Genomic DNA, 15,398 nt, shown 5'->3' with positions numbered 1-15,398 from the left:
GCTTAATGGTATGAAAATTACTTATAACTCATTAGATGTAATTAGGAACTTCAAACTGGTTAGCTGAATTCTATTAGATATGAACTGTATATAGAATGACTTGTATAACTTTATGAATATTCTTTAGTTTTTGTGCAGACTGATAGCCATGGTCCTTTGTACAATTTGTTGACTAATATGGAATATTCAGCATTTTCATAATCCAAGTTGAAAAACATAATAGTATTGATGACAAAACTCTGGAATGACTCTCTTAATACTCACTTTCCTTACTTACCAGTGCTGCCATTATAATTTTAGTGGCTATTATTAAACACAGATCTAGACTATTTAGAGCTGAGCTGTTCAAATACTGAAATTCAGTTCCTTGGTTACACTGAATGCATTTGAAAACCTCAGCATTAGTGGCTATGATATTGGACAGTGCAGATTATGGTATGTTTCTGTTATCACTGCAACACTGTTTTAGAAAATCTGAATTTAGTAGTGAGAAGATTAGAAAAGTTAGAACATCTTAAGTAAGCTGACTGATGGCAGGGGAGAATGGGAGGAAACAATTTACATTGTGAATGTCTTCTTGCTTTTACGTCTTCTTTTAACATGATAACTTATGCTATTTATCCTTTCACAAAAATTTTGGATGGTTAGAGGATATGTTCTCAAGTCTTCTAATTAGTTCCACTATGAAGATGACTCAGTAATTTTTATCCCTATTGCAAAGTCTTTATTTGTTCAACAAATAGTTGAACTCTTAACATATCTCTTAACATATCAGGTACTTTTAGAGGCTATTAAAAAAACATACATAGTCTCAGTTTACATAGGGAAAAGACAGCCAGTACACAATAAATAAGCAATGTCAGATAGTAAGTTCATGAGGAACAATAGAGCTGGGCAAAGAAACAGAGTGACAGAAGTGTGGTGCAGATTGGATATAGAGTATGGTATTTTATGTAGTGTGGTCAGGGAATGCCTCTTGGATGAGGACACATTTGTACACATACCTGAGCAAAGTGCAGGAGTGAACCCGGTGGCTATCTGAAGGGTGTGCATCCTAGGCCAGGGCCTGAGGCAGGAATATGTTGGCTCTTTATGTGTATAGTGAGGAACACAGCCTGGTTGAAACTGAGTGAATGTGGGTAGGAATGACAGTATTCACATTTTCAATCTCCTGCCCCACATCTGATGTTCATATTTGCCTTTCTTTCTTAAGGGTATCCCCATTCTTCTAGTGGCCGAGTCTTTATTTATTTTTTTATAGCTCTCCTGATCTACCAAAACAACCGTTTAGTTTTCAGGTCTGTCAGTTTTTGTATGCAGTCTTTTTATTTCACTTGCTTCTGCACTGCTACATATATTCTTATTACACCTCTTATCAAACTCTTGTTCAATACTTGTTGAACAATCTCTCTTCTGAACTTCCCAGAGTTTTTTCTGCTTATGTCACTCCTCTGCCTAGAAATCTTTGCTGGTGGTAAGTATAAACATGGCTTATTAAAAAAAAAAAAAAACTCCTTATGTAGATAAGGAAAACAACAGAAGAACTTTGTTTTTCCCTACTGAATTAAAATCTTTACATATATTGTAATTCATCTAGATTATGGGCTAAATAGGCTTTTTGTGAACCAACTTGGAAACTTCATATCATTAATACTGTATTTTCATGGGAAAGTGAATTATGAGCTATGCACAAAAATACATTTGAAGTCTAATTCATTGGTGAGTTGATGACTGCATATATATTGGAATTAGAGAAATGTCTGGTAATTGAGATATAACTTTTATTCAAATGGTAATTCCTTCAAAAGTGAAAGATTTATTGGGATAAGTATCATGTATTGGTATGTATTTCTGATCTTGATAGGAAAAATGTTTTTATTTTGACATTCTTAAGAATGTAGATTATTGCTCAAATGCTTTTGTAATGTGATTTTTATATAGTGTTACCTAACTAACACTTCCATACATGTGCTGTTGAATTGAGCTCTCGCTAATGCTAGATAGAGGGCTGGTAAAAACAAAGTTTTGACTGTTTTGCCAAAATCTTGCCTTGGAACAGATAAAAGAATATTCACAATGCTCTGGCAATTAGATATAATTTTTATAAAGGCTACATTTTTATAATTGACTTTTACCAATGAGAAATTGTTTACAGCCAAGCTTATTCTCATTTCCTTTTGTAAGCCTATAAAAAATATGGAGGCTCGTTTTCATTGTAAAATTGATGATTCATTACATGTTTTATCAAATTATTGTTTCACTCTGTTCAGAAAAATAAGAAATTCGGGTTTAACCACTCCATTGAAATAACATTAATACTTTCTCAATGTCTGGTCTTAAAAATCGTATAAATTTGGCATGTGAGTAGATTACAGTATTCTTCTATTGTATCTACAGTATTCAGTATTGCTGTGTTGTTCTAAAATATCCTATGGAAAGAAGCAGCTTTATGGAGTAATGGGAACATCATTGAGAAAATTATTGTAATTACAGTGAAATTACAGATACAAAATAAACCTTCTCCATTTCTTCTCCTGGCTTTTCAGTTAAGAACTCTTAGTCTCTGGTCTCAACCAACCTTTCTAGCATTAAAGACTACTATTCCTCCATAGCAGGGGTTGTAGGCTCAGATTCCCAACTGGAATACAGATGTGTCTATATACCGAACCCCTCAACTATTGGAGATGCTGGAAGAGGCTAGGGTAGGTGGAGCCATTGACTGTGGTTAGTCTAGCCACAAGCAGCTTTATCCTTTTACACCAGTGTAAGGTACAAGTATTTTTTTATGTTTTCTGTGTTGCAAGGGGTAGACAGGTAATGTGAATTTGTGTGGCTAGCCAAGTGTAAGATAGTAGGAAGTGTTGGGGTGGGGGCAAAATGGTGAGAGAATCTTCTATTTAAAGAGAGCTACTACTACTACCCCTAAGACACTCTGGCTTTGTCACAGTGATAATTGCCATGCAGGAATCACGTGGCCAGCTCTTCTGAGGTCCCATCCCCTCAAAGACGGAAGGAAGAAATATCTGTTATTACTCACGTAACGTCTCCTGATCTTTATCTTTTGCCACTTCACATTTTTTTATCATGTTGTGGAAAGCCAAAGAAAACAACTTTGGTTTTGATTTGTTTTATAAAAACCTTTATGTCTAAGAATATAGAGTAGATAATTCTTGTATTTTTGATCTCAGGACCCCTTTTATTCATAAAAATTATTGAGGACCTCAAAGAGCTTTTCTCTGTATAAAATATTTGCTATATTAGAGGTTAAAACTGAAAAAACTTTAGGATATTTATTAATTCATATAATTTATATTAAAATATGTTGCATGTTTGCATAAAAGCATATTTTTATTTATGAAAAATATATTTTCTGAAACTAAATTAGTAAGAAGAGTACATTGTTTTATATTGTTGCAAATTTCTAATGTCTGCCACATTAAGAGAGAGAGTCTCAAATCTTCTTCTGCAGGTTTGCATTCTTTACAATAATTGTTTTGGTTGAAATTTGTGAAGAAAATCTGGCTTAACATAGATATAAAATTAGAAAAGGAAGGAAGGAGTTATTTTAACTGACCATTCAGATAATAACAGATATTCTTTCAATACTATACCAAAAACTTAATGAATGGTGATTTCTTAAAGATTAGTTGCAATGTGGAATCTGAAATCACATCAGTGATTCTGCGGTGGTATCAATGATCTTTACCTGCTGTATTACCGTGTTTCCCCGAAAATAAGACCTACCCACAAAATAAGCCCTAGCTGGATTTCTAAGCATTTGTGCAATATAAGCGCCCTATCCTGAAAATAAGACCTAGTGATGGGCGTGACTACGCAGCATATCTGCACAACCTGTGTATTTCGTCGCGGAGCAGTAAAGAAGACAGAAGATGAGCAGCCCTTCTCATCTGCCCCAGGAGAGCTCTATTGCCAGACATGAGAGATTGGGGCCAATGGTTCTAAAGGAAATAGAGTCACAAGAAATTCAGGATGGAATTCCGGGTTTGCAGAATTATGATGATGTTCCAGAAGAAGATGACTTAACTATATTTGAATAAATGTAGATTGTCATACTGTACTAAAAAAAATAACACATCCCCTGAAAATAAGCCCTAGGGTGTCTTTTTGAGGAAAAATAAATATAAGACCCTGTCTTATTTTCGGGGAAACATGGTACATTAAAATCCATTAATCTATTTTGCTCTTTGAATGGATCTTTTACCCATGCATGATTTTGTAACACTATGCATTGGTAATTTGAAAAGATTTCCTTCCAAATGTTAGAAGAATGTCTACTATATAAGAAAAAATTGCATTTGTTAATATTGCCACTGATTTTACTAAAAAGCTTTTTAGTATTGGAAAGATATCAAACTCTCAGTGGTAGAAACAAGTTTTTCAAAGTTCTTATTTCTGCTTGAAAATTCCATATTAATTATTGTCAACAAATACTTTCATTTGTTTTTCTTAAAGTGATAGACTCACTTTTTTTTATTTTTGATAAAACATCTGCCAAATAGTGAAGTCTGAATAAGCATAGTTTGTAGTTTGTCAGTTGTTCTTTTAATTAAAATGGTGTTCTGTAAAAAAAAATCAGTTCACCTTGTAACTGAAAATTTGCAGTAGTTAGCATTTTTTTCTTTAGCAACAGCATGCTTTGGATATGCGGCACAAGTACTTTATGCATACTACGTATTTTGTCACATAGAATTAAAAAAACCCACATAAACCCACATAAGTTTATTTTAAGTATGATTTTTTACTTAAAGACCCTTCCACCCCCCAACACACACACTTTTTTCAAAGGGCCACAGGACCTCAGAGATCAGCAGGCCATACTTGCATAACTACTAATAAAGTAGAAAGATCGCTGAATTAAGAATTTAGAAGACTGAAATTTGAAGCCTGTGCACCATTCTCTATTCTTATGATGTTGTGCTTCATTTCTCAGAACTCTAATCATCTCATTTACAGGTGGGTGGGGGGAATCCATCTTGGCTTGGTTTTTTGCTTCTCTATTGCTTGAATTACAATTGATAAATTATGAAAAGCTGTAAGTGTAAGTTGTTGCTATTTCTAAATGAGTGTTCTTGCCCTTTGGGTTTAGTTGTCAGCCATGAAACAGTAAACATTCTAGATATTTTCAGAGAAGGAACTTAATACAGGAGATTAGGTTCTTAAATCAGTGGAAGGACTGGAGGAGGGATCTCTAGCTCAGCCTTCTGAAATGACTCCCAGATCATTGCTGGACAGACCAGCCAGGGAAGCCACTCCCTCTGCCACAGTTAGGAAGGCTGCCTTTATACTGTGTTCAAGAACATACCTCTGTAGCTGCAGTTCAGGAAACAGGAAACCAGGATTAGGTAATTTCCACTGAACTGTGCCTGGGCATTGGAATGCAGAAGCTAGTTTGCCATTTCAGCTCTATCTCTTGACATCCCTGAAGCTGGAAATTGGATAATGGAATGTTGCTATGGAACAGTTTACATCTGTTCGGTCATGCTGGAGAAAACAGCCAAAGGCAGCAGGATGATGACTTCCCCCTTGCTTCTGCCTTGCAAATCTCATGTTAGTGCATCCAATTGGTATAATCTAGATTTTATCCAGAGCCCTAACTACTAGTGAATAGGGAAGATTTTTTTTTAAAATCTTTTTAGTTTCTGTAGTTGAAGAAAGCACACTAAGAGGATGAGAAAATGGAGTCTGAGGACAAATTGGAAATATCCTTAAAACCTGTTTTTCTGCTTCTTAGGGATTTTCAAATTATTTCTTCTAATTATTCTTTATTTGTTCCAGTTATAGACATTTTAATGACCAAGATAGCTCTCATTTTTATGAGGCTTTTCATACCTGCCTAGTCCTAGCTGCTGCTTCATCAGTATTTAAGCTAGACTGTCCAGTTCCAGGTGACACTCATCTTCAGTCAGTTGGGATCTGGGTGGACTTGGATCTGGTAGCCATTCCTTGGCCTGCTGGCATACGTAAGATGTTCCATCATTTCAATTACTTTTCTGTATAATTCTCTTCTTCATTTTACTTGATTGAATTTTTTGGGCCCTACTTAATACATATTTGTGTGGTTTTATTTTACTCTCTAAAGACATTTAACAACAACAACAAAAAGAATGGCCAGCTAAATTTTTCTAATATTTTAAATATTCTTGTAAGATACTCTTTGGAGAAAAAAGTATGGATGAATAACAATAGAAATAGACTTTTGAAACCACCAGTATACATTATTTTTTTCTCATTAAATGTGGAATATTCTTTTCCAGTATCTATATAAAACCTTATAGCCAGATGGTAAAATGAAGGCACCTTCTCTCCCATCCTCTGTGCCTTTTGTTTGTTTCCCTTTTGTAAAATTCTGCAATTGCAAAGAAAAATAAATAATTTTTTAACATGTCTAAAATACAAGTAAGCAAAATGAATACAAACATCTCTAAAATACAAACAAACATAAATCCCAGTCATGCAAAGATAATAATAGATACACTTCTTTCTCTTTATCATATTGCTTTATAGCCTTTTACTACTTCCCTGCTTAACAGTGTACTATAATTCTTACCATTGTTTAAACAATATTGGAGTATTTATCATTGGCATCTTCTGGCTTAAGAAAATTGAGCAGTATATATTTGGAAATTGGATTAAAAGTGGTTTTACTAAAGGTGGTATTAGTTGTAACATGTATTCTTTGGAAAAATACAGCATCAAGACTATTATCTTTTGTTAGAAGGGGGCTGATTAGTTTCATTCATTTGTGTATTTCTTTGTTTTTGTGAAATAAGAATCTTGTTTTAAATTATAAGGACTGCATACTTATTAAATAATTTAGATGATACAGATGTGTTTAAAATTGAAATTAAAGATCCTTGGACTTCTTCCTCACATAACTCCTTTTCTTGGAGTTAAGCACTATTAACTGGCACATTCTTCCAAACTTTAAAAAATGTATATATAAACATGTATCTGTGGTCAGTTTCTGAAATATACATTTTTGAGGGCTCAGTTATCAATTATTATAATTTAATAAATCACATATAGATGGTAGTTTGGACAAAATGTAATTTGTATATAATTGGTCTAACTTCATAATGCATAAATATAAATGTTTAGTTATGTTGATTTCAATTTTTGTTGACACACTGTTCTCAGCAGTCTTTCTGCTTATTAGCTTTTAATAAGACACCTCGTAGTAATACTGAGATTCTTCTGTAATGAAAAATACATCTGCTATAGCTGCTTTAGGTATATTTTATGGAAAAGAACATTGAGTTGCCAAATATAAACAATTAAAAATGTGTTTGCATTCTTTTTAGATAGACTCTTATAAAAGAAATACAAAATTAAGTTAGTGCTGACTTTGGTTTGAAAAGGTATATTGGGTATAAAATCTCCATGATAAGAATTACCCTTCATTTTGTTTGACTTTTAATTTTGAGAAAGATAGTTTTGCTTTTCAGATGTGATTGATCTCACTGGAGATGATAAAGATGATCTTCAGAGAGCAATTGCCTTGAGTTTGGCGGAATCAAACAGGGCATTCAGGGAGACTGGAATAACTGATGAGGAACAAGCCATTAGCAGGTAAAAACATAATTTGTATAAAGCAGATATAAGTACTATTTATAACTGAAATAATAATTGGCTTGAATTTTAAGAAGTAATAAGATGTACTTTGATACTCTAAATTATTAATATGCATCTGTGTTGTTTTTAAATTTTATATAACCCAAATCTTCATATTTTAGTTTTGATTGCAATTAGGCTTAGATTTTTAGGATTTTAGAATGGCATTATGGGGCATTCAATTTTAAGTGTTTATTTTAATATTTTTGATTTGCTTTCTTGCCTTAATCCTTTTTGGATACACTGCCCAGTTCAACTAACAATAATTTATAACAGGGGTCAACATACTTTTTTTTGTACAGAGCTAATAGTAAATATTTTTGGCTTTGTTAGCTGTATGGTTTCTGTCACAAGTACTCAACTTTGGTGTTGTAGTGCAAAAGCAGCCATAGCTAATGCATTATACAATGAGCATGGCTGTGTTCCAGTAAATCTTGATTTACAAAAACAGCCTACCAACTAGATTTGTCCCATAGGCTATAGTTTGCCAATTGCTGATCTGTAGTATGATGATATGTTTAAATATATATATTTTAAAGAAATAGGCAGAATTCTAAGATGTGTGCTAGAATGTGATTTTTGATTTAATATCTGAAACTTTTTAGACAATTTGATCCATCTAAGGACTAAATAAATTGATTTTATTACCAAACGATGTTGATTAAAAAAAACATTTTAAATTATAACTAACCATAATCCTCTGAATATCTATTTCGAGGCAGTGGTAACTATCTTACAGAAGAAGAAATTTAGCTTTCAAGAGGTTGAATGATTTTCCAAAGGTACACAGCTCAGATGGGCCTTATGACTCTAGTGTAACTCAGCCCTTTGGTAGCAGAGTGTACCAGCTTTCTCAGATAATTTCCCTTGGCACAATATCAATAAGATATTTCTTTCTAAATAATCTTAGATTACTATATGGTAGGTGATGTCTTAAAATACTATGCTTAGCAAAGGCACATATTTTTTCTTTTTACTGATACTTTTTAATGTCTTTGAATGTTACTTTGGAAATTACTTTGTAGGACATATTTATACAAGATGTAAAGACTTAATTAAAATCCATTACCCCCCTCATTACTTGTGGCTAATATTTAATGCCAAGAATTTTAAATGAAAACCAAAAAAAAAAAAAGAAAAAAGAATGCATACTTAGGCTTGTTTTGTGAAGGATTTGAGAAATTACATAAATTAGGTTTTGTCTTTTTAATTTTAAAAATTGATTGGAATGCATAATTGTCTTAAATAATTATAAAATGACAGAACTTAAACTTTCAGAGAAATATTTTAAATGCAAAATATGTGAGTTGGATTTTATATGTAAGGGGCATGATGATTTATTATGTGAAAAAAGAGGTTATAAAACAATATATATGACACGTATTATTTTTAAAAGTATATATTTTTATTTATATGAATTTATTTTAGCATACCAATATAAAATTTGGAAGCTTATATACCCAGTTAGTAGTTCCATATTTTCATTCTTGGTCTTATACATTTTTATGTTAATATGCTCTTAAAATAGTAAGTATTTAATAAATATTTTTGTAGATAACATTACAGAGGTTTGGCCTTGTGTAATATGCCATAAAATTATGCTCTCTAAAAATAAAATAGTCTTATTAATTTACCATTGAAAAATATTTTTTTTCTTATTAGGTATAGATTTCAAAACATTCAGTTAATAAAAGAATGTTAAATGCAAATGTGCAGTTAATAAGCATATACATAAATCACATTGTGTCAGAAAAAGAGGATATGAGAATTTAAGCTAAACATTTGGCAGAGAGATATTTGTTCCTATGAGTTTTATTAAGGAGTAGGACTCTAAATTCAAAAGAGAAAATGATATATTTTAAAGGAAGAAATTTATATATCATGCTTAAAAGTAAAAATAAATAAATAAAGTAAAATCTAAGATCATTTGACTATGGTATATTTCATACTTTAATATGAAGTCACACTTTAAGACTACTACATTATTGTGTATAATTAGATGAGATAAAGCTTGTCTTTTTACATTTCGCATATCAAATCATGTGTTTAGTCATCTATCAATTTCATCTAAAATTTCTTAAGCAGAACATTTTAAAAGTATGCTGCTTAATATTACTTTTTAGTGTAAGGATTGTATGTGATTAATTATCTCTTGGTTATTATTGCTAGGGCACAGGTGGAGTATTGGATAGTTAAAATTTGTTAACACAGTACATTGTTACTGGTTTGTGTCTATGGTATATTGTGAAAATGGCTTGACTCATGAAATGACTGAAGTAGCCCAGTTGGTAGAAGGTATAGGACTAAATTGTGACAAAGAGCACACCTCCAATTGTTTCAAGAAATGGTAGACTAGGTTATTTGGACCAGATTTTCTGGTAGAAACAACTGATTGTATTTTCTGTTTTATGTAAAGTATTTTAAAATCTTTAAAAGTATTATAGACTAGCTAAAACAGTAAAGGCTGAGATTGAGGTCTAAAATCAGAGTGAAAGCAGGAACCCAAAGAAGTTAGTGCACAACACTGAAAGTAACTTTTTGACCTTGTGGAATATGCCTGTGTGTATAAAGCTGAGGAAGTCAAAGGCCATTGTCACTGTAAGGTGGGGAGCCTTAATAGTAGATCATTTTTCTGATTAAATGATACATCAAAGGATAACATATTCACAGTAGGGTAAATCAAAAGTATTCTTCCCCTTCACAAGCTTTAGAGCAATACAAAGATAATTACAGGTTGAGTATCCATATTCTGAAACTTTTTACAGGAGTCACATATCTGATGTACAGTGGTAGCCTCTGTATCAGAAGCATAGAGTTCCTTAATTTGTATTTAGTATATAATCATGGACATGTTTCCATGTTTGAGACCATGATAGATTGTGGCAGTGGTGGTGATCTGGGTGATGCAGCCTCCGTCAGAAACTTAATTCTAGTCGTCTCATTGGAGAACTAACAGGCACCACTTATATATCCATCACGATGGCTAAAATTAAGAAAAAACTGAGAGGAGGTGATGTCAGCAAGATGACCAACTAGGGTTGCCTGGCTCTTATACTTGCAACAAAAAGGAACTAAAACAATGAGTAAAAAAACCATATTTTTGTCTGAAGTGACTGGAGAAGTACACTGAAAAACACCCAGGGAATAGTGAAACCCTGTGGAGCCTGGAGGCCCAGGATAGCTCCATAGAGAGGGGAGCAAGGCCTCCTGACCCTGCCACACTGTCTTTCCTGCTGGGATCATATCGGAACCGGTTGGAAAAGGGCTTTTCTTACAGGAAAAGGACAGTTGGAGACCCTCGGCAGTCCCTATCACTGCCACAGATTCCAGCAGTCATTGCTACAGGAAGGTCTTCACAGGCCCCAAGTCTGGTGTAAACGATTGCCAAGAGTGTGCACAGCTGTATTTCCCTGGAGCGGGAACCCCCTTGACATTCCCTACCCCTGCAACCTAAGTGGCTATAGCACAGTGCTGTCCTGAACCTGAACCCACATCTGGAGTGCATCTTGCCCAGGGGGCCAGTAGCCACCGTTGCATCCTTGAGTTACTGCCTTAATTCTGCTAAATTCACATGCGTGACTGACTGCAGGACCAATATGTTGGCTACCTAGAGCCAAGGCCTAGAGAAATGAATGGGACCCCAGTGACCAAACCCATGAGATACTGTATCATCCAAGGAAACAGGTGGGCCTACATATTAGGCCCCTGGGAGCCACTAGGCCCATGTATACCTGCCCCTGGAATGACAGCTGGCCCAGAGGAGGCGGCAGCTCTGTCCCACCAGAGAAAGTACCACAAAGGCCACTCATAGGCCTGAGTGCACTTACCCATAGCTTGGCAGCCAGCCTGGAGGCTATTCCACACCACTGGAAAGGGTTGCAGCCCCCAGGGCATGTTTCTCTGCCCTTGGTCCTATGGCTATCCCAGAGGCACCCTGTTGCACAGATCAGTCCTGCCTCACTATAGAGTCATATGCAGCCACTGGGCCTGTCTGCACCCACCCCTGGCCTGACAGACATCTTAGTGGTGACCTCACCATTCAGGAAAGTCCATCATACGACCTGCTGGCCCACATACTCACACATGCCTGGCCAACAGCAAGCCCAGCAAAATCATGTCACCGCAGTCACAAGCTCCGTAGCTTAGGCCACTGGGATAATCACAGACATAGCAGGTTAGGGTTACAACTAAAGAATCTATTTGGAGATCACACTACTGAATCCACCCACAACCAAAGCCAACATATCATTTCCAAATGGCAGCCTAGGACCTAGCTATAGGAAAAAGGCTTTTCCTGTGAAATCTACTCTGTAAAATCAGAAAAAGTAATTGTCCCACCAGATGTGCAGATGTTAACACAGGGACAGAAGAAATATGAAAAAGCAAGGAAACGTGACAATCCCAAGGGAATACAATAAGTCTTCAGTAACAAATCTCAAAGAAAAGGATATTTATGAAATGCCTGAAAAATAGTTCAAAATAATGACCTTAAGGAAATTCAGTAAGATATAGGAGAATATAGATAGGCAGTTTAATAAAATGAGGAAAACAATTTGTGATCTGAATGAGAAATTCAACAAAGAAATAGATATCATAAAAAAGAACCAAAGAGAAATCTTAGGGCTGAAGAATTCAATGAATGAAATCAAAAGTACAGTTGGGAGCTTCAATAACAGACTAGATCAAGTAGGAGAAGGAATTTCTGAACTTTAAGATAGGTCTTTTGAAATAACGCAGTCAGAGCAAGCAAAAGAAATAAGAATAAAAATGAGTTTAAAATGCCTTTGAGACTTATGATACACCATTAAATAAGCAAATATTCACATTATAAGAGTACCTTCCAAATCTTGGGAGTCATATGGACATCCAATCCAGAAAACTGAAAGGTTCCCAATAAGATTCAACCTCCAAAAAATCTTCTCTGAGGCACGTAATAATCAAACTGTCAAAAGTCAAAGACAGGATTCTGAAAGCTGTAAGAAAAACTTCAAGCCACATAGAAGGGAATCCCCATTAGACTCTTAGCAGACTTCTTAGCTGAAACCTTACGGGACAGGAAGAGAGTGAGATGACATATTCAAGTGCTGGAAGAGGGGAAAAACAAAACAAAACACCTGTCAGATGAGAATACTATACCTAGGAAAGCTATTCTTCATAAATAAAGGAGAAATAAAGGCCTTTCCAGACATTAACTGAGGGAATTCATTACCACTAGACTGGCATTACAAAAAATGTTTAAATGAGTGCTACACTAGGAAGTGGAAGGACGATAATATCATGGAAACATGTGAAACTATAAAACTCACCGGTACAGGTAAATTCATAACCATACGCAGAATACCCCAGTGCTGTAATGGTGCTAAGTAAACCTTTCAGTCTTTGAGTACTGAAGATTTAAAGTAAAAAAAGGTTAAAAACATCAACAGCTACAATTAGTGGCTGAGGAACACAGAAAAGACAAAGATGTAAATTAAGGCAACCAAAATACAAATTGCGGAGGGCAAGGGAAAAACATCTAGGTTATTTTTGTACTACCAAAGTTAAGTTTTTTATCAGCTTAAAATAGTCTATTATAACTATAAGATTCTTTTTTTTCATTCATATAACTATATTTATTGTGCACTTAATGTGCCAGGTACTTTTCTGGGTACTGAGGATACAGTGGTGAATAAAACAAATTCCTGCATTCAAGATTCCCACTTCCAGATACTAAGACATATTTAAATTTAGAGTAATTAAAACAGTGTATTTTGGTACAAGAATAGATATAGTAATGATATAAATTAGAGGAAAACAACCCTTGGCTTATGTAACAAGTAAGTATACATTAAAAACAGTATTGCAGCATGGCTTCAGGACTAGTTTGAGTAATTCGAAAAGAGCCTATTTTAAGGCTCCCTAGCCCACCCACACACATCACTTTTGAGTATTATTTATACTGGGTACTTAAAATGGGGGAAACATAGATGTGGCACAAAATTTATGACAAGATCTAAAATTCCTAATTTCAGGTGGATATGGCTGGTGAAGAATGGGATTTAACAAGCCCCCAGTTTTGGTTGACTTTTACTAATGAGGAAAATGGTTAGGATTAAGCAGGATCTGGAGGAATCACCTGGAAAGACTCAGACTATACAGCGCTTCCCTTCCTCCCCTACCCCAACACTTGGCGAAATCTCTCATTCAGATGGCCTTTCCAATGAGTGAGAAACAGATATGGTTCTAGGAGAATTGATTATTCAAGAAAAAAGTATTCCAAAATAAATTCCAGATGGAATAAAGTTTAAAATGTAAGATATAAAAACAAAGAACAAGAGAATATAGGTGATTTTTTTATCTGATACAGAGGTTGGGAAACAATAAAAATGATTATGTAACTTACAAGTTAGAAAAATATGATTATACTAATGGAAAATGAACAAGTTAATTCAAAAAGGAAATACAAATGGTATCTTAACATTGGAAAAACAGTTTAGCTTCCCTGGTAGATCAAAGAAAATGCCAATTAAATTTAACTATTAAACATTTAACTATTAAACATCATTTTCAATACATCAAATTGACAAAAATTAAAAGCCTGGTGCCACTCCAAGGCTGATGCGCTGTTTTCATGAATGAGATGAAGTAGACACTTATAGATGGTAAATGAATAAAATGCTAAAAACCTCTCTAGAAAACAATTTGAAAGTAAACATCAATAGCTTTAAAACCATCCAAATACTTTGATCCAGTAATTCTGCTTCCAGCAATTCATTCTAAGGAAATCATCAGAAATACACTCAGAGATGTCTATACAAACATGTTTGACCAGTTATTGTATCACTTAGGACTGCATTTGGCAGAGAGAAACCTGACAGAGGCTTAAATAAGCATAGTGTTTATTTTTCTCATATCTCAAGAAGTTCAGAGATCAACAGTCCAGGGCTGGTACAGCAGGTCAAGGTATGCCATCAAGGATCTTGGCTCCTTCCGAGTTTTCACTTAAAGCACCCAAACCAAGTGGCTGCCTTCCTTATGCCTAAAAATGGCTCTGGTTCTCAGGTTTCATGTCTACACTCCAAGCAGAATGAAGACTTCATGCTTGCCAAGTCTCTCCTTTTGCATCAAAAAACTCAGCAGCATTATTAAGCAGAATTCCACTTGCTAACACTTCACTGGCCAGAGCTGAGTCATATGGCCACCCTTAGCAGGGTCTGGGGAGGTATTTTTAACAAGGCACATTATCATCTCCCCCACCCAAAGTGGGGTTCTCCTAATGAGGAAGATAAAATAGGGGATCTATTTAATTATAAAATTCTCTGCAGCTAAGAATGTCCAGTTTTTGAAATTTTCTGACCTAGAAAAATGCTCATGATGTAATGTCAAGTGAGAAGCAGGACAGAGAATATACAATTGTATTTATACAATTTTGTTTATACCAGCAAAATGTATTTGCTTAAAAATATATAATTTACATACACACCCACATATAGGAAATAACAAAATGGTAATAGTAGTTAACTTTTACCAAGTTGGCATTTCAAGTCAGAGAGGTATTGATAGACAGATGATAACTACAAGATTCTTTATGTTAGCTCCATGGTGAGCACAAGAACAGAAATTAGAATACATACACAGATAAGAAGAGAAAGGAAAGAAAGCTTATTGCTGTAGACAACCACCAAACCACAGAATTAAACAAGAGGGGAAGAATAGGACAAAGGATATCAGAAACAACAATGATGACAACAAAAATCCTGAAAACAATTAATAAAATGGCATAACTC

The 15,398-nt window shown here is 34.5% G+C and overlaps 1 protein-coding gene across 7 annotated transcripts in view; it reads left to right on the top strand.

Moving 5' to 3' along the window:
- Positions 1-15,398, top strand: part of USP25 (ubiquitin specific peptidase 25) — a 137,256-nt gene that overhangs the window by 28,599 nt on the left and 93,259 nt on the right. For all 7 annotated transcript variants that reach the window (XM_012786014.3, XM_012786012.3, XM_012786010.3 and 4 more), the window contains one exon: positions 7,467-7,590. In XM_012786014.3, coding sequence (XP_012641468.1) covers positions 7,467-7,590 — 124 coding nt within the window. The remainder of the gene's footprint in view (positions 1-7,466; positions 7,591-15,398) is intronic.

Source organism: Microcebus murinus, chromosome 1 (assembly GCF_040939455.1).
Source record: "Microcebus murinus isolate Inina chromosome 1, M.murinus_Inina_mat1.0, whole genome shotgun sequence".
Lineage (NCBI taxonomy): Eukaryota > Metazoa > Chordata > Mammalia > Primates > Cheirogaleidae > Microcebus > Microcebus murinus.
The sequence above is the reverse complement of the archived record's forward strand: the minus strand, read 5'-3'. Positions and strand labels throughout refer to the sequence as shown.